The sequence below is a fragment of the Cuculus canorus genome, chromosome 3, assembly GCF_017976375.1.
Source record: "Cuculus canorus isolate bCucCan1 chromosome 3, bCucCan1.pri, whole genome shotgun sequence".
Classification (NCBI taxonomy): Eukaryota; Metazoa; Chordata; class Aves; order Cuculiformes; family Cuculidae; genus Cuculus; species Cuculus canorus.
This window is the reverse complement of record NC_071403.1, coordinates 30,400,897-30,420,846: the sequence shown is the minus strand read 5'-3', so window position 1 is coordinate 30,420,846 and position 19,950 is coordinate 30,400,897. Positions and strand designations below refer to the sequence as shown.

The 19,950-nt window shown below is 38.0% G+C and overlaps 1 protein-coding gene across 3 annotated transcripts in view; it reads right to left on the bottom strand.

The window, feature by feature from the left end:
* The window catches only part of CRYBG1 (crystallin beta-gamma domain containing 1), a 99,520-nt gene that overhangs the window by 18,779 nt on the left and 60,791 nt on the right, over positions 1 to 19,950 (bottom strand). For all 3 annotated transcript variants that reach the window (XM_054062672.1, XM_054062673.1, XM_009564880.2), the window contains 13 exons: positions 17,872 to 19,336; positions 17,611 to 17,787; positions 15,089 to 15,136; positions 14,856 to 14,974; positions 13,001 to 13,163; positions 11,902 to 12,041; positions 9,408 to 9,534; positions 9,034 to 9,069; positions 8,515 to 8,657; positions 8,121 to 8,247; positions 7,884 to 8,029; positions 1,530 to 1,656; positions 1,318 to 1,350 (listed from right to left, as the gene is read on the bottom strand). In XM_054062672.1, the coding sequence (XP_053918647.1) occupies positions 1,318 to 1,350; positions 1,530 to 1,656; positions 7,884 to 8,029; positions 8,121 to 8,247; positions 8,515 to 8,657; positions 9,034 to 9,069; positions 9,408 to 9,534; positions 11,902 to 12,041; positions 13,001 to 13,163; positions 14,856 to 14,974; positions 15,089 to 15,136; positions 17,611 to 17,787; positions 17,872 to 19,336 (2,851 nt within the window). The remainder of the gene's footprint in view (positions 1 to 1,317; positions 1,351 to 1,529; positions 1,657 to 7,883; positions 8,030 to 8,120; positions 8,248 to 8,514; positions 8,658 to 9,033; positions 9,070 to 9,407; positions 9,535 to 11,901; positions 12,042 to 13,000; positions 13,164 to 14,855; positions 14,975 to 15,088; positions 15,137 to 17,610; positions 17,788 to 17,871; positions 19,337 to 19,950) is intronic.

Below are 19,950 nucleotides of genomic sequence, written 5' to 3'. Positions count from 1 at the left end.
ACTAAATGAAAACTACCGGTCTCTCAGAACATAAATGCTGCATAAGCCTGGCAAAGTCCTCAGACAGGATGCCACCAGGCATGGTATACATTCCCAGGGTAGATGGGCTTTATATGACTGTTACAGCTATAGTTACAGTCATGTCAGTTGTTCTTTCACTGCTCACAGGATAAGAGAGCATACATCACGCAGAGCCTTTTGTCCTTGTTGAAAAGGAAAAAAATTCTAAGCAGCAAACCTGCTAATTTGGTTAGATGATAATTAACCTTGATCACACAGAAGTCTTTCACATTATCACATGTCTACGAGCTTTATTCACTCTTAACAGAGATAGGAGTGTGGGCATGTACAACATTCTCCAAAGAGAAACACGCTGATGAGGGATGCAGTCTGTTCACTACAGGTCATTACTACCCTGCTTCCTTAGGATATGGTCTTAATAAGCACATAATATGTAGATGCAAATAGTTTTTCATGCCTTTAGCTGAAAATAAGCAGATTTTTTATTCCACATAGCTCATACATTATCCCTATGCAGGAGGCATGCTACTAATCAAGAATGCAAAACGAGACAGCTAAGACTTTTCTCCCTAGTTTTTAGTTCCATGACATACTCATCATTTTGACTGAAATGAAAACAAAAGTAACTTTGTACAGGGACAAACATTAAAACGTTAAGAATTATGAAAGCGTGAAAAAAAGCTGCCTATTAGCCTCACTGTCAAAACTACATATTAGAACTTGTACATAGGAGACAGTCCAACAGGAAAATAGCTCACTGAACAGATTTTTCCCTGCCATTTCTTTCTCTTAGTTATTGACAAAGATAAGATTAACTTCTAAGCACAACTCAACAGTATTTGTGAGTGACAGGATTCCTTTAAAAGTGCAACCCCCATGAGAAGAACTACTAACCAAAGAACTACGTTCAAAAGGCATTAAGTCACAACTGTACCATGAACAACATCTAACCTGCAGAGCCTTTGCCTCAGCAACAAACTCCAGGTACGTGCACCTCTGGATAGAGGGCTGTGGGCTCCAGCTCCTCCAAACAATCACCAATATCCCCAAACAGCTCAGTTGCTGAACCAAAACAGTGTGTGTGCCCTGAGAAAGTTCTAATGGAATTGTGTATTAAATCCCACCTTTCTTGGGTTTGGAAAGCAACCTTCCTTCACTTGCAGTTCTCATTCTGTCTGACTAGTCAACCATCTGTGCAAATACCTTGGTGTTACAGTAGACAAAAAGCCATTTCTTTATTTATACATGTTACAGACACTACATAGTATGTTGCATGCACTTAGAGAAGTATCTTACCTTGACTTTACCCCTTTCGCTTCCAACAATATCCTGAAAAAGTTTGGAGGGGGGAAGAAAAGGAAGAAAAAAATTAAACTGACAAAATAACACACAAAAGTTTACTATTAATTGTTGTTTAAAGAATGTAAATAAACTGAATTTGATTGAGAAAGTATAGCTCCAAATACTTCAGAAAAACTTGTAAAACAAGTATAAAATGAACTCCTTACCGTAAGGATGGGTTGAACTGAAGATATTTTGCAACTCTTTGCCCCCCATGCCTCAATGCTGGGATACAGCCCTTTAGCCAGTATATACTGTTCCCCTGTAAAATCAGGATTTTCATACGCCACCCACCTAAGAGAGACGGAAGGAGAGGGTGATGGGTAGAAGTCACACTACTTTGCCAACATACAAACGTGTATATTCATCACCGTCTGAATGCAAGAATAAACAAAAGTTCTTCCCTCAAGTGCTGAACTGTGATGCTATTAAACCTTAACAAACCTGTATACCTGATACTCCAAAACCTATGCGAATTTCACTTCCATTCACCCTACCGTGTCAATAAAAATCTGACCAAATTAGCTAAGCAGACCACAAGTTCACATACATCATCTGCTACATATACTAGAAGCTGTCCTCAGTAAGAATATCTTGACATGTTTCATAATTCTATTATTTTACCTAGATCAAGTTATTCTCTAGAAAAAACAGACAGATATGAGAATGCATTTTTTTTTTACAAAACTAGCTTTCAAGAGTCATCCATGCAGCAAAGATAGGAATATTGATTTTTTAATGTTGCTTGTACCTACACTTCAAGCAAACGCACCCTCCAACAGAAAGCTGAGTTCCAGCAACTGGCATATATGCTAAAGAGAGGAGGCTCTTCCCTGCTTGGAATCATATACATCAGCAGGAAGAACATCCTTGAAAATTAAGCATTAAAACCATCACAATGACCAGATTTATGTATTTAAATTCAAAGCCATTATTACGGCCACTCAGATCTCACACAGCCACAAACTCAGATTTCTGCATCAAGCCCACAACTTCAATCTCAGTCAGAATAAGCCTTTTTGAAGGACACTGGACTTTTAAGACACAAATTTGAACCATTAGAAAAGCAATCAAATCACTACGTATATCTCCCAATGTTCAATTACCCCTGCAGTGCTTTATTTCTAGTCTGAAGTATCTCTATCAGCTAATCGTGCCATGTCTAGCCTGCCACATTCAATAAACCCTCTATTATGGCCTTCTAACCCCAGCTCCATATCGAAAGCCCAGATAAGGCATTCCTGAATCAGCATTACCTTTGGTTTTGTGATAACCTACATAACTTCTGTTACCTTTCACTGTTAGACTACCCAAACTTTCCTATAATTACATTCTGGCTCTTTTTAAACTCATCTGTTTGTTTGTTTGGCATTTTTATGTACGTATCAGGACACCTTCCTGGTTCTACAAGATAATCGTCTACTCATAGTCACTCAGCTTTTAATTTTAGCCAATGCATTCCATTAGGAATGTATGCTAGGTTATGCCAAAACCTACTTTCAGTGCAATCTTCTTACAGAGTTTCAATACTAACCAAAAAATTTACATTATTGAGGAGTAACATGATAGGGAACTTAAAATTTGCAGTGGAGGTTAACTCTCACCATCCAAATTAACCATAAAATTATTTATGTGTGTCGAGCAACTGGTTTGCATTAAGCTGTAGTTTTATTTTAAGAACAAAATGCCAGAGACTCTGCAGTTATAAAAAGTGGGATAACTTCAAACTGAAATAAAGCTGCATTAACATCTATGTGCTGAGAGTATGACGTTTGTATTATGGTAAACACTCATACATTGATTCACATTTATCACTATTCACATCTCTTGGTTTGCCTCAGATATAATCAATTATTCTGACTTGTTATGCACTAATTACTTAAGGCATACTTCAAGGCACATTTCAAAATCACTTCACAGTAATTGATCTAAGAGACATCGGTATGTACAATAAATTGAGCAGACAGTTCAAATGTCTCAGGTGTGTCTACACCTGCATGCTGCATATACCAAAAGCTGTGAAAATGAGGTTTCCTTAATCATTCTTATCAGCAGACATTCATTATTTTTCAATGCGCAAATGCTAGGGCACAACTACAATGCATGACAGTTTAACTTGATTTACACGAATGCAAACAGGTGTTTCAGAACATAAGTGAATGATAAAACATGCCAGAATCTCTTGACAGCAGTTATTTCATTTCTCCTCATTTAAAAAGAAGCGTGAAGGAATCAATTGATTGATTACAGAAGTAATCAAAGTATCTCACTTCAAGCACATGTTTATATTGAAAACACTGGGATTTAAATAAGTAAGTGCCATGCAAGTCAGTCCATGCAGTCTGACAGCTTCTAGAGTCAGGGCTTATTAGAGAAATACTTGTGTTTTTCCACTTCGTTCAGAAGCCTATACAAACTGCTGAGAGTAGTAATAACAACATCAAGTACAGGCAGCTGAATTCAGTACCAGCTAAACCTGTCAGACCTCAAGACTACCCCTAGGAAGGAGCACTGACTTAATCCAACCTCTGACTAATAGAAAAGCCTGGAGAGCAAGACATCGTCTCCATACCCAAGCAAGAGAATCACATCCCAATTGCCAGGCACCACAAGAACTGAAGCACTGCTCTGCAGCATGGCAATAACAACCCTGCCCTACAGGGAGTGAGTTCTTCTAACACAATAGTTTCTGTAACCCCCAGCCCTACAAACTGCCGCTGTCAGGCTGAGGAACAGCCTCATCCCAGGCTGCTGGCAGGGACAGGGTGGTGACAGAGACCTTCACTCCTCTACAAAATACATGCCTCTGGAACCAGAGCTGTAGAGAAAAGTGTTGTTTATATACTGTGCGTGCTATTACACACACAGTATCTTTCCCCAAAGCCTTCTACACGATGTCTAGGAAGCTTAGCCCCAAACAGTGTTTGGAAGAACAGCCAAGAAAAGAACCCAGAGACAGTGACTTGCCAAAAATCAACTTTGCCCATAGTCAGCCCAGGATTCATGTTACATAACTTTATCTTTTAAAACACGGGCCACTTCTCATCACGTGTGCTCTTTCTAATGTTAGCTGAGAGGGGTAATCCCCCTTTTTGCATTGCTCACACTCATCTTAGGACAGATGACCCAAGTCCTGGAAGGACCTTCTCTCTCAGCTATGGAAGAATCACCATCACCTTCATTAAAGTAAATGCCATAGTTGTAAGAAGTAAGCTTTCAGGCATGGGAGTGCTCCTTCAGATATGAAATAGCATTGATAATCTTTAAAACTTAAATACTATGTGGAGATAACAGGTTTAAGCTGGCCTATATGCTCTAAACAGATAGATCATGAGAGGCCAGGGAGTTAACTGGCACTTGCTGATTTGTAGTATAATTAACAGAGAGGAAGAGGTAATAAAATTCTGTTTATAGGAGAGAAAACAGATTCTTTACCATATCCCTTCATGCTTGTGATTCCTAATATCCCAGGGATGTGCAAACTTTAATTTTATGACTCATTGAAAGGTTCTCTCGAACATCAATTCAGCTCAGTTCAGAGCAGAAGGGAAGTGGAAGCTTTGTTTGAAATGTTCTCCTGCAGTGAACCCAAGGGCTCTTGCCCTTTTCAGCTCCAGGGAGAGGTTTGTTTTTGACCTCATGGCCCTCTAGTTTCACCCATGTTACCTTCCCGAGTGCATCTAGATTAGATTTAACTACATTCTGGCTCCTGTATATGAACTATTCATCACCTAATGGTTTCCTTAATATCACTATCCATATGTACACTAGAAGAAGCCAAATCTGCCCCATTTACTAGAAAAAAATTATTTGAAAATTGGGGAAAAACAAGCTGATTACAGGACTGCAGTAAGAGAAATGCCTATGCAAAAAAAAAAAAAAAAAATCTGGAAAAGTTCTTCCACCAGCTGAAAAAGAATCAACTAAAAGATGGGGGCTTTTTCAGTACTTTGGGCAAAAGTTTGGTGTGTTTATGGATAACGAAAAGGCTCATTTCAAATATGAGAGTCTCGTGATTTTGATCACTATTAAAAATGAGCTTGAAGAGTTTTTAAGCAGAGAGGAAATAAAAATTGTACAACAGTTAATTTTAGTACTTGCTTAAACTTGTAAAGGGTGTTAACTGTTGCTAGTAAACACTGCCATTTTCTGCCACTTAAAATTCTGCCAATTTGAAAATAAAGATCAAACCCTATTTAAAAGAAGAAGGGCCTCTCCTGTTTTCAGGCAGTCTGAATTGCTTTCTCCTGCCCCCATGACATAAGAATAAAATACCCTGGATTTTATCCTTGGCCAATTTCTGCAGAATGCTCAAGAACAAAACATTTTCATTTTTAAACAAGTTAACCCCCATCACTTCACAGTATTTTGCGGGGGGATATGTTCACAATGGATTTGGCAGAGATGTTAAAATACTGCTTGGAAACATTCTTCAGAAATACAATAGCTGAAAATTTTAACACAGCTATGACTGCATGGAATATTCACTCCCCAAATGAAGAGCTGTGCTGTCTTCAGCATACAGCTTAGAAATGCAGTTCAGCTTAGAACTTGTCCAGTAGTATCTATACACTGCAGTGTCAGGCTTTCTTTTCTTTGATATACCCTTTAAATTACAGAGCAATCAAACTAATTATGTGGGAAATACAGACCATCTCTTATCTGTTGCTGCTATAACTGCTTACCCTAGATACCTGTAGTTACAAAATTGCTATGAAAAGTTCAAAGTTTCTTACATTTTTTTACTTCTTTTTTTTTTAATGAAGTGTTTTCAATGTGATACCAGGAAGGTATCAAAATATTATGACAAGCTTTTACTGAATCTATCACAGTTCGCTATGACATCACCTACATTATGGTCTAAACCGCTCAGGAAATCGCTCAGTGGATTATTCATCACTCTATGATTGATTTCTTGGAATGAAAGATACAAAAATTTTCTACCTGAACAGTTCCTTGACACTTAAAATAAAGCATTTTATTACAAACTGTGACTTAACATGAATTATTCAACCTGACACGTTAGCATTTAATAAGAACACCACCGCAAAACCCTTAAACACTCACAACCTCTTTGGAGACAAAAGGGTTGTAACAAGACTTAACCGGTGACTAGATCTCAATTCTTACGTACAACATACATGGAGCTTTTAAAAAGCTTATTGCTACAAATCACGTCTCTTACACATTACAAGGTGAGATTACAGGAGCAGTAGCAGAGTCTCTGGCACAAGAGTTTTGCTTGTAATGACTTCTAGCCACCTTTCCATCCAAGTATGAATCCACTCTTAATTACTAGACTACTCTAACTGACATATGATTCCTATCTTAGCTGCAACAGACATTTAGAAGAACAACTACGCACAGGGCATGATAGGTAACCCACAATTTATTTCCCAACGTTCTGTGGTGACTCTTCCCCATTACCCCTTGCGTATTACAGAAGACAAAAGGGCACAGTGGCTTCAAAGGTCACCCGGCAGAAAAAAAAACTGCTGTCGCACCATAATCACATACAAATTAAAAGCATTCCACTGGAATGCACTGAGCTTGTTTCTGCAATCTTTATCCAGACAAAACCTGCAGAGATATCACACAGGTAACACATAGAACGATTCAGGGTGTGCCTAGGTAAGGCAGGGCTTCCAGCAAGTCACCTGCATACCAGGCAGCGAGACAGACTGAATGTCTCAAGCTTTTGGTCCTCGTACTTTAAATAATTTTGTATATTTAGAGACATGACTGCTAATACTTGTTTGTCTTTCCAAAAGATTTGGATGCAGTCTGCAAGACTGTGAAATTCAATCTCCAGTTGATGTACTGAACAAATCAAACAGCAGTGTCTATTGACTTACCACCTGCGTGTGACAACACAGGTGGCACAAACAGTAGTTGGTGTTATTGGCCACGCCAGTGCAAAGTTCTGAGAAAAACTGCAGTAACAAAAAAACCAATAAAAACAACGCCACAGTACTGAACCACTATTAACCTATAGGATTCACTGAAAAAGCAATGTTACTTTTCAGAACAGTTAAAGTCTCCTTAGCAAGCACAATGTAGTAGTGAGCATGGTAAGAGTCATCTCCATTTTACACACAACTGAGAGAAAAAGCAAGGAATTTGCCTCTGGCCAAACACAAGAAGCCTGAAAATTAGTTTCAAAAGTGGAAATTAGTTACCTAACAATTCTGCTGTTGAAACACTATATAAAATATAGCCATGAGAACAAGCTATTTCTACCTCTCTAACGAAATGTCATCTCATATACTTTTATACTCTCTGTATCAGTAAGTCAACATTTCCTGGGACCATCTGATCTTATAGTGAGAAGAAAACCTATTCACTGCATATACTTAATGAAACCAACAAGCTTTATTTTTCCTATTTTGCAGTCAAGGGCAGAAAATATTATCTTAAGACTCCATTAGAAGTAAGAGTGATTAAAAACATCTGCAAATATTATCAAATTCTAAAAAGAATGGCACGTTTAAAATTAACCAGCAGTTAAAAATACCACTTACACGCCACTTAGCACATTTATAGACTGTGTCCTCAGCCCATATCCAGTGTCTTTTAAATCGGAAATAATTCCTAACACATTAATATTGGAACCCTTTGATCCGAAGTCTTTTTCACTGTACATTATCATGTGGCAGTTTGTGAAGTCCTGTTAAAACAAAGAGAAGCATCATAAGGAAGATGCAATACAATGTCTCAGTGCACTCAGAAGATGTCTACTACATGTTCTAGGAACTTACACCAACAATGGGTCGCAGTGACTGCACCTCTTCATCGTAGCCACCCCACTCCGTCCAATCTTGATACTCTCCTTCTTCCAGCAAGTACTGATGACCTTCAAACCCAGGCTTCTCATAAGCGACCCAACTAAACAACAACAGCAACAGAGACTGCATGTGAAAATGGACAAACACCACCCCACGTTATTACAAACGTAATATATGCATACACATATGTGAAATTTGTTCTTTTGCTGAGAATATCTGCACATTTAACCGAGGCATATATCTAAATCCAAAATCTAGGAAGACTGAGAAAACAAATGGGTACTGAATTTGACCACTGCAATTTTTAATCTATGGAGATACTATTTCTCTTGAAAGGGAAATATTGCTAGTGTTTTCCCATACTTACACTCCTCCCAGTACTTTAATGGATCCCACTGACGTAAGTGAAAGTCTTGTCTTCTCTTCCGATCCACTGTCATCAAGCATAAAGATTTCTGATTCTACTTCCTCATGTCTCCCTTCAAAGAAAGGCTTCTCATAAACGATTACCTGTAGCAGAAATGTAGTAACAGAAAAATTGCAGAGAGCATGACAAATTCTGACAACAGAGATTACCTTTTGCATGGGTGTACAGGGGGAGAAGGCAAGAACATGAAAATAATGAGTGGGATCTCTCTATCCTCTTCAAGAGGTCTTTCCCTTAGCAATGCAACATGAGGTCTTGAATGTTCATTATTCATCTGCGTTATCCAGAGGCCGTTAATACGTATGCAATGGATGCATAAATGTGACAGAAATTGCAGTTTCATGGTGTGGTCGTATGCAACAAACCAGCCACTAAATCATCAAAACTTATTTATCTACTCATGCATAGTTCATGTGTTATAAAATACCTTTGCACAACCAAATGCACATTCACTTTTACCTTTGGCTCTTCACTGAATTCAACTTTGCGACCACCCTGTTAAAAAAAAAAGGGGGGGGGAAGAAGGAGAAAAAGAAAAATAAGTCGCCTATACTTAGTTACACAACTTACAGACAACTGTAAGAGACACCAATTCCTTGCAAAAAGACAGAATTAAGTTGAAACATTCCTTGAAGAACAAGTGAACATAAGTAGATTAAAGGCACAAACACATGCAATCAAATGTCAAAACTTCAAGAATTTTATAGACTAAAATTTCAGGGTTTAAAGACTTACATTTTTTGAGTGACTTGGAAAAATCTAGCCACCTTAACACATTATTTCTAACATATAAATACAGGTCATGTAACTAGCAAGTAACAATAGCATTTTACCATTTTCAAGGGCCTCATGGACCTAATGTAGGCTTCCTTCTTCTCCCAGAATGCTAAATTAGGATATTCACCAGGCTCCAACATTAAAGGGACTCCCTGGAAACCGGGTTCTTCATATATTAACCATCTAAAGTAAGGGAAAGAAGAAAGCAAAAGATAAAAAACCCAGAACATTTTTTAGCAGTAGAGAACAAGACCATGTACTTACATTAGAAAAGTCACTATTGTACCTTAATAAAACTCTGCTTCTTTAATGTAACTATCAAAACTGCCAAGTGAAAGCTGGTGTACTGGCAAACTTCTGCATCTGTGCAGCAACCACCAACAATGCATGTATTTTGTTTGAGTAAGCTAAAAAAAATCAGTACAATAAACAGCTAGTGAAGAATTTGACCCTGCATTATCTGGGGACAACACAAATTTTAGACTGATGTTTCAGAACTTAAGGGTACTGTGCATTATTTTTTAATAGTTTTAAAATGTGCAGAATCAGTTTTCAAGAAATTGAAAGATCTTTACCAACCGAAACTTGGATTTGTTGCAAAATCTGTTGAATAGGAATATGGCATATTTTCGTTGCAGACATATGGTTGCAAGAAACAAACAGGAAGCTTTAGTTTTATTGTTGTCTATAGCCAAACGTTCAACGTATTTTGTGTCCTATAGTAGAACCGTTCAGTAAGCCCTCAACTTCACTGCAGGAATTTAGACACATCGAACACCAAGGACAGTACAATCAGAAGATAAAGGTGCACTGACTCATCTCTGCTGGCAGCTTTTAGTAAATAACAATTAAGAATGAACACTGGGAAACCTTAAGAAGATACAACCACACCCACACGGCAAGGTGACTCAGAATCACAGCCTCCCTCAACTGCCAACACAGTGAACTATGTCATGGCTGTAAACTAAAGGAAAGAAACCTCCCTGCAACATGCAAAAAAAAGCAGCTGCAGCTTACTGAATTTCTCATGCAAGCAATTGGCAGAAGCAACTTCTTTCTGTATGGGACTAATGAACTGGTATCTGAGAAAGATTATTTTCCAACTGTCTATTTTGCTTCCTGGCGCAAATATTAGACTGCCTTCCCTCAAGCGGTTCAACTGCAACAGAGAGAACTAAGACCATAAGAGTTTACATAGATTTAGGGCAAAAAAAAAAACGCTTTCACAGTGATGCAAAATAAGGATCAGTTTAAGGTTTTGAGGGATGCGCAGAGGTCTCACTTACCTTCCAAAAAATGTGTCATTTCACTATTCACGGAATGCTTTTAAATGAGGGACAGAAATAAAGTGGAGAGGTAGATTAAGCCAATGAATCAACCTCCAAATAAAATGCCTGAATTCATTATTCTGAGCAGATATGTAATTTGGATTAAGCTTACAGTTCAACAAAAGTAAGCTACTGTCAAAAAAGTAGATGCTTGGATATCTTAAAGATTTCATACATACCCGAGTGCTTAATTTTTAACCCAAATCAAAGTGTAAAGATTTAACCAAATAAAATACCCTTTACCTAGCAACTAAGATACCCTGTCCATCAAGTGGCATATTTGAGTACTTCTTTGCAGTGGTATGTAATACTTGTCTTTAGTTGGGCAGTTTTTGATTGTTAAATAGACTATTTGCAGGCAAATAATATCAGTGACCAAATGTGACATGGCTGAGAGGTAGCAACCAACATCTGTAAATCCTGTAAAACATTCTGCAGGACCCAAAATCATTGAAAGTGGTTACACTCACTTTTTCTGAAAGCAGCCTTCCTCTTCTGCATTCTTTTCTTGGTACTGCTTTGAGGAATATTTTCAGTACCGATTTACAAGTTTGCTTATTGAGTGATAAAAATTATAATCGATTCAGTATCTGCATTGTTCCTTAAAGGTCTCCTTTCTCAAAAAAGGCTTGCTTAGTACACTACACTACACACATTACATTCCTAATTCATCTGGCTAACTGTTTTCAAGTGACTAACATACGTGTCCTAAACATCACCATAAAAACACTGATTAGATCACACTGTGAAATACAAGAACGCTTCCTAGAATCCACACATGGCATTAAGCCTTATTTTGTAACACAGGAGCTTGAAAACCTTCCTCTTTCTAGTACAATGACTTCAAGTTTAGAGGAAAGCATGCAGGAAATGTGATCGTATTGTAATAGTTTATCCCCGCATGCTCACTTGCAATAAGTTTGGCTGAATGAGAAAGAGCGGCAGAGGCAAAGTCATTTCTATGCTACAAACACACAAGGATTACTCTGTCTTTACTACATTGCAAGCAGAAGAAAAACTGGCTCTAACATAAAACATTTCAAGAGGTCAGCCTCTCCAAGAATGAAGCATTAATGATGTACTAATGCTACTGTCAACAAATACTACCAAAATACAGGATGAGAATAAACATAGCCTGCTTGTATGTATGACAGACATAACCTGTGGTTTAGAACAAATTCCTTTCATAGCTGTACACGTTCATACAGAACTACGCACTTACATGCCCCAGTGTACTTTGATAGAACAAGTCTTCTGAGTGGTGCCAAACACTCCTATTTCTTCAGTGTCGTCAAGAAAGGAAGTCACGACTCCTAACCCTTCAGGTTCAGTATACAAATCGATTTGGCAAACCCTGTAATCCTGAAAAAATGAAGATTGACATAATCACTTAATCTGTGCTGCAAGTTCTGTAATTAATGTGAATAACTAAATCAGTTTTGAAATAGTCGTTTATTTTAAATAGTTTTCCCTCTTGTCAATTACTACTCATGTTACGTGTCTATAATGGAAGTATAATCAGGCCAGTTTGCCTGTTTCTGTTTGGACCAAGACAGTCAGTCAATCTCTAATCACCATTTATGTTGTTTACATTCTGCCACCTAGGAACGTATCTTCTTTCATCAGTTAACATCTACTCTAGCAAATTAAATCCTAACATAACACCAAGCAAGCCATTCTTGAAAAGAATTGCAATGTAAACAAGAACTGTAGTTGCAAACAATATATATTTCTCCTTTTTCCTCACCTAGTCAAATAACTTTATAGCTCATGGCAACCTGCAAAGGTAATTACTAAACAGTAGATTAAAAGTGGTATGTAGGAAGGCTGTTCCACCATGTGTGAAACTCCATGGTAAGTGTGCACACACAGGGCTATTTTCTGAGTATCAGGCAAGGTTTGTGTTTGACATTAAAGTTCATGTTGAGTGTAAATTTGGTTTATATTAAAAAAAAAAAAAATCCACACACACATGCTTGAAAATATGAGTCTACTGATGGTTTTCTCAGATATTTTTCCTGAGAGATTGACCAGACTAAAAAACACATGCTGCACATACTGTTTTTCATTAGGATAACCTCCAAAATGCAAAGTTTTCTTCCTGCCCTATCCTCCCAGTGGATGTACCCATAAACCCCGTTGTGCAAAACCCCTCATTCCTCACACTTACTCTGTGATTAAACAAGAAATTCAACATGGAAGATTATTACATGCATTTACAACTTGCTTGTGACGTAACACATCAATCACTTTTTGTATCAGTATAAAAAACCACCAAATATTAAGACCTATAAAAAATTTTCTTTGCTTATATTACTTGCCTTAACAACATGTCTTATTGAACCAATCACAGCAGGCTTTAGAGATTTGCATTCATTTTGCTCTTCAGAAATACCTGCACCCCAAATATCTGGGAGTTCCAGCTCTCCTTCTTCCAGGGGAATAGAGGGGCCTTCAAAATTTGGCTTTTCATAGAGTATCCAGCTTAAAATAAAAAATTCTCATTTTTAATGGTGCTTTTTCAAATGTGACTTGCAAAAATCACAGTCCCATTTAACAAATCCTTTCACGAGAACTATTATTTCCAGGCCCTCCCCACCACCCCAATACAACTTATTCACCTGACACCACTGATGCAAGCCATTTCTTGTCCCTGTGATGCTTCTAAAAGCAATGATAAAAACAAAGATACCTACTGCTGAGTTTGTAATTTCATAAAGAACTCTACCACCTTTTTAAATTGATGATTTGAGGCAGCAAGACTACTGTCTATGAATACCAGACTTTTGCATGAGATACTTATCAGAATCATTTGTAGGCCAGAAAACGTTGACATTGCAGACTGCTGTGTCATGTATAAACAAACAAGCTACTTAGATCCTGCAAAGAGCAGCCTGCAGTTCCACAGGGGCTAGTATAGATATGCCAAAGGATGGTAAGTCTGTTCAGAAGACAAGCACAACCTTATTTTTAACGTCAGATTTGAATAACTAGATAAAAACTATATCCATCTGCAAACAGAAAACCCTCCCCTTGGAGCTCCTAGTCAAGTGAGGGGGGGGCGAAATTCTGTTGCCTAGTTCACACTGAAAAAGAAGACCTGGTTCACAGAGATCAAGGTTTTCATTTCTGAAGCTAAACAGCAATCAGTGTCCTTCCCAGTACCTCCAACTGCAGCTAACCCTTGTTTCTGCAGCTTGCTATCAGATCATTACTTCTGAGAACCTGCTATTTGACCGTATTATAGCCTCGCCACAACTTAACTTGCCATGCTCTGCATGCTAATAATGGCTGTTCTGTTAATGCTATGAAGAATGTAGGAGATGAACTTGTTTTGAATTACTCTTAGGCAATCTAGTCTAGCATTTAAAGAAAAATTCCCTCTGGACTCATCAGAGGACCAGCTAATTATCTCTACAACATCACCTTATACCTCTGGACACAGAATTAATCTTCTGCATCCAAACTAATGTCAGACCTGTCTTTAAGATCCTTTGCTAGCCTTTTAGCTGAATTCAAATACTATGCAAGAAACCTTAAAGGGGAGAAGAGTCAAAGGGTATTATAGTTGGACATAACCTGTTATTTCATCCCACCTCTTACGCCTGGTGAAACGCTGCAAGCCTCCAGGCGGTAACACTCACTCAATTTGTTAGCAAAGCAAGTCTTCCAGCCCAGAACTTCCCATCGCAGAAGTAAAATGCCACTTTACTTGCTTACAGGTGTTTACGCTACACTGCCATTTCGAAGGCAGACTTCATTGTGAATTACATCATAGAATCACAGAATCACCAGGTTGGAAAGGACCCACTGGATCATCGAGTCCAACCATTCCTAACACTCCCTTAAACCATGTCCCTAAGCACTTCCATCAACCCATTCCTTAAACACCTCCAGGGAAGGTGACTCGACCACCTCCCTGGGCAGCCTCTGCCAGTGCCTGATGACTCTTTCTGTGAAGAATTTTTTTCTGATATCCAGCCTGAACCTCCCCTTGCGGAGCTTCAGGCCATTCCCTCTTGTCCTGTCCTCAGTCACTTGGGAGGAGAGGCCAGCTCCCTCCTCTCCACAGCCTCCTTTCAGGTAGTTGTAGAGAGTAATAAGGTCTCCATGCTGGTTCTGTTCCAAAAGATTTTTTGATAGACCAATGATAAAGAGTAAAAATTAATCTCTTACCATCCTCTGATGACTTTAACTAAAATTGTTGGTGACAGAATCCAAGAACTGCAATCCAGAACATCATGGAAAACTTCAATACAATTTTTTTGATAGTCTGAGTCACAGTATATCACCAGCTGGTTAAAAAAACAAAGCAATAAATCAAAACAAAAACCACCACCAAAATATAATTCTATCTTGCTATGCTTTAAAATACAGAGGAACAGTGAAGATCATAAAATTTATCTTACCTTGCCAGGTCTGGGATTGATTTTACTTTGTCCATTTCTTGAAAGTGCCTAATAGGTAGTGGGAGAGGAAAGTCACAGAAAAAAAAAATATTCAATAAAGATGCTCAGCTGTTAAAAAAAACCCAGCAGCTAGTAAAACAAAATAAAAAGTAGTCTCAGTAATAAAAAGCTTGTAACACTTCAACTACATACACCTACTTACTGCTTCAATTCCTTCTTCCTTCTCAAGAGCAGTGTCTTGCTCTTGTACAAATTTACACACTTGGGTTTGTTTGTTTGTTTTTAAACTCTGAATTATAATCTCACTGAAGCCAACTAACCTCAGACTTGAAATGCTTTAAAATCCTTCTGATCAGCTTCCTGTATATTCCAGGAGTTTCATACCAGAAGACTACTTTAAAAATTGTCATTAATAAAATACACACTCCACAATGATAAACATACGAATTAAAGTTTAAACATCCAGTAACCATAAAGCACAAAAAAAAATTTGGAAGGAATATATGAAAAGACTGATGAGGTATGATGGCATATACATGCATAAAATAATTAGCATAATCAATTTTGTGCAGAACTCTTTGCAACAAGACGGGTTTCTTCAAAAAGTGAGACTGTGTAACAAGTGATAGACTAAAAATGCCGAGAACAAATAAAACACACTGAGATATAAAAAAATCCAAAACAGTGTTGAAGTCAATGGTGAATAATATGAAATAGAATATACAGGAAAGTTGCAGTTGCACATCATCTTGAGACAAATAAAGCAACAGCTGCAATTAAGTGTTTGGCTTCCTAGCAAGGACAGCAGTGTCATGCTGAGACAGGGTCCTGCTCCTTAGGGAACTATTCATACATACTAAAAAAACCCAACAGATCCTGTCTCTAAATAGGCTGCAGCTTAACATAACTAGCAACATGTGCAAGAAACTAATAAGAACATATTCATCAACACGCAGGACAGGCAGTGGTCCCAGGACAAAGATTTTTGTAGGCATCATCAAGACATGTTGAAGCATGACTGGCTTTTTAGCCTGTGCTTCCACTCCAGTTAGAACTTGCTCCGTGTTTTAAGGAACGCCGAAGTCATTGTTTTGGGCTGCCCTTACTCTTTTCCTTCACGTTTCCCATTAGCTGCTGCATCATCATTTTCTTAGCACATGGAAGATGTCACACCATACAAACATTTTCAGTTACTGTCTAACTTCAGCAAGACACTTCAGAGACAGCAAGATTGCTGCAGAAGTCCTGGAATCCTACTGAGCCTAACTGATTTCTCACACGAGCAGTCTTATATGTGTTCATACTCCCTTGCCATATCAGGTCATCACACTCTCCTGGAGAAATTAAACCCACTTACAGGAAACATTTTAAGTAGTAAAAAGCCCCTGTACTAATCACTTAGCTTTAAACTCAAGTTTCGAAATCCACAGAAAGAAAGCCTCTTTAACTGGGAGCATAAGTCTACACCATTGCAAATAATTCCCATAATTTTCATCCCCACACTAAGTAAACTCCCAACAAAGAAAAATCTCAATCCTCAAAATTGCATGGTAGCATAGATGATTTCCTTCTGCAAGGTGAAGAAGAAAGTAGTTATTTCTACTACTCACACATCCCTTTTAGTAAAACTGTAACAGCAGATACCTATTATCTTTGGAAAAGTATTTCTCGAACTTCTTCTATGCAGCTTCAATTCCACACATCATCTAAATGTAGCTATTAAACTTTAGAGAACATACTTCTTCCCACAGTTCTTAGATCTCATGATTACAGTTTTCCTCTCAGGTAACAGTAAAGACCCACAGAAATAACACATATTATAAGACATTGGTTCATCATTTTGAAAACAGAAATTGCAAACTTCTTCATCTGCCTAAAGCTGCCCTGAAGGGAAAACACGTCTGCCTTCACTTATGATGAACAGATACTCATCATCAGAAAAAGGAACAGCCCTCCACTGTAGCAGCACTTGCAATAATCACTACTATCTGCTTCCTAAATTGTTCTTAAAGAATACATATTTTCTATCAAATTCATGGGAATACTGAGAACAAAAACAGAGAGCTAAAAAAAAAGTTTGCCTTGTTACTCATTTAACAGTGCAATGCCTGAATGTGCCACTACGGTCAACACAAGAAGCAGGCACAAATTTTCTGAAGTTCACCAAAAGCATTCTACTAATTAATTCAGAGCAAAAAATACAGTTAGCATGAGATTTGTTTCAAAATAATACAAAATCAAGTATGAAGACACTCAAAACATCTACTTTCAATTCATACTTTGAAGAGTCTCAAAACAAGGGCACCGTGAAGAAACATAATCATGTTAATAGATATCATATCATTTTCATGTATAGCCAATCAGATGAAACTGGTCCCATACCTACATTCACCTCTATGTATTTGCAATCTATGGATGTCTCTAACAGCGGAAACAAACCAAACCAATCTATGTTCATTATCTGTAGAAAATACAAAAGCTGGATAACTTTCCAGGCAGATTTTAAACAACACAATACTTACATCCACATCTAATAAACCACTGGGGACATTTGAGTCAAATCTGCTTGCCCCTAACCAGCTGGAAAAACTTTTCTCAGGGTTCCCATAGTTGGGCATTTGTAAATTTAGTTCTTTTTTTGCACTATCTGCTTGCATGTACTTCTCCACAAAACTTGGAAACTTCATATCTGAAAGAGACTGAATTGCAAAATCGAAATTAAGAGACATTCAGCAGATAGACAAAATTTTGCACAGTCACATTTCATGAATGATCTTTATTACCTCAGGTTTTTGAGGCATGCTGAATGGCCCACAAGCATCCTGTTGTAAAGGAGGCATTCCTGAGGAATCAGATGTAAAAGCTGCCGTGGTGTTATTTACTGAGGTGACAGAAGGATTAAAAAACTTTTCTTTTGATGTAGAAGACAGCAAGCTTGAGAAGAGGGAGCTTTTTTCAAGACGGGATCTCTTAATTTCACCATCTATACCATCAGTGTTCTCTTTTCCATTCATTTCCTGAGTAAAGGCAGGCTCCTCTCTATTACACGACTGCAGGGCTTTGAATACGATACTTTGCTCTGTTGATGCACGCTTCGGCCTGACTCTGGCTATCGTTTCCAGGCTTTGCATTTTAATTTGTTGGGTCGGTAATAGATCCTGTGGTTTTTCCCTTCTCAGTCCCAAACCAAAAGTAAATATACTAGGATCAAACACTTTCTCCAAGTTGTCTTCGTGAATGGGAGGCATTGCGAAGTGGGGTGCTGGGGACTTGGGAAGCTTTGACCTTTTCTTTTTCTGTGGTAAACAAACTGAGCTGTCCAAGTTTTTTATTGTTTCAGCAAACTTCTTCATGTCAGATGGGGAATCAAAAATGCTATCATCTTCAGCAGATCCGTTACAAGTTTTGTCTGGGCTCTTTTGTGTATTGGTGTTGTGCTCTGATATCAATATGCTATCTCGACTGTTGTCATCATACTGTGGTGCTGCAAAGCTCAGTTCTCCCAGCTTTGCCTCTTTATCTCCATTTTCCATGTTCTTAAATTCTGGTCTAGAAACCTGATGAGATGGTAGAGGATATTTATCATCACTGCAAGGTGATAAAACCGCTGTGCTTGGCAGCATCTTTTCTTCATTTCTGTGGAATTGTGAGTTTGTGTTACTTCTTTGGTAGGAAGTATCTTGAACATTTTCACTTTTAGTGGGTGAGTGCAAAGACAACTTAAAAGGTAAACTCTCTTTTTTAGTTGTGGTTAATTCTGTATCGGGCTGCTTCAGAGAGACACTACTAGTATCAACTTTGCTACTTTGGTTAAAAAGGGATATTGCAGCTTTAACTTTAAGTTCATTCGTCTTCCCAACATCCTCATAAGAGGCAGAGCCTTCTTCATTTTTGCCTTGTAATTCTGCAGTGCTTCCTTTCTCTGGTGTGCCATTCTCAAAAAACTTCTGGCGACTGCTTTGCTTATTTAATGTTTTATCAGGCTGTTCACTTTCCTTCGGTTGTTTCCCAAATTTCAGCTTTGCTCTGCCAACAAATGTGCTTGGTACAGTACTATTTTTTGAAGCAGCGATGTCAGAAGGCCTCAGGCTCTGGTTAGCACATTTATTTTCAAACAAGGAAATTTTGTTGGCAATGTTGCTGTTAGTTTTATTAACTGGTTTTTCAAGAGTATCCTGCTCACCTTCTAAACTGTCTTGATTTGTAGGTGCTTTAAAATTCAGCTCCACACTCTTCGGTTTGGCTGGACTGCAGGAAGCAAAGTGATACAGAATTACATCTTTGATTAGATTGGAAAAACTTGTAACAACTTCAAAACAGTAAAAGGTAGCATTATAATCAAATCTTCCATTTTCACTTTCAGTATAAATTTTGGTATCGCTAAAGGAATTAACTAAAACAGGAGTAGCTATACGAACAATAACAAAAATTATATGCTAAATAAGGAGAACACATTTCAAGCATGTATGTAGTTCTGTTAATGCTCAGTAAAACAAAAACCACAGCATCTCCTACAGCCTACAGCATCTCCAACTGAGGCAGAGAATTTAACTAGTTATGACTGACAGACATTAAAATTTAACAGTGAATAGGCAGAATAAATTACACGCATGCAATTCCCTACAGAGTTTAGGAAACAAATCCCAATTCATTAAGTCGATAATGAGTTGGTTAATATTTGAATATACCTCTCCAACAAGTTTTGAGGACATCTGCAGACATCTTCAGACAGCTCCTTTGCAGCCCTTACACTGCCAAAGCAACCTTAAAACCAATGAAAGACATCTTCTGGCCTGATTAGTGCTGGTGGAAAAGGTAACTGTCTCCAATCACTGCACCACCACTTGGCTAAGCAAACATCA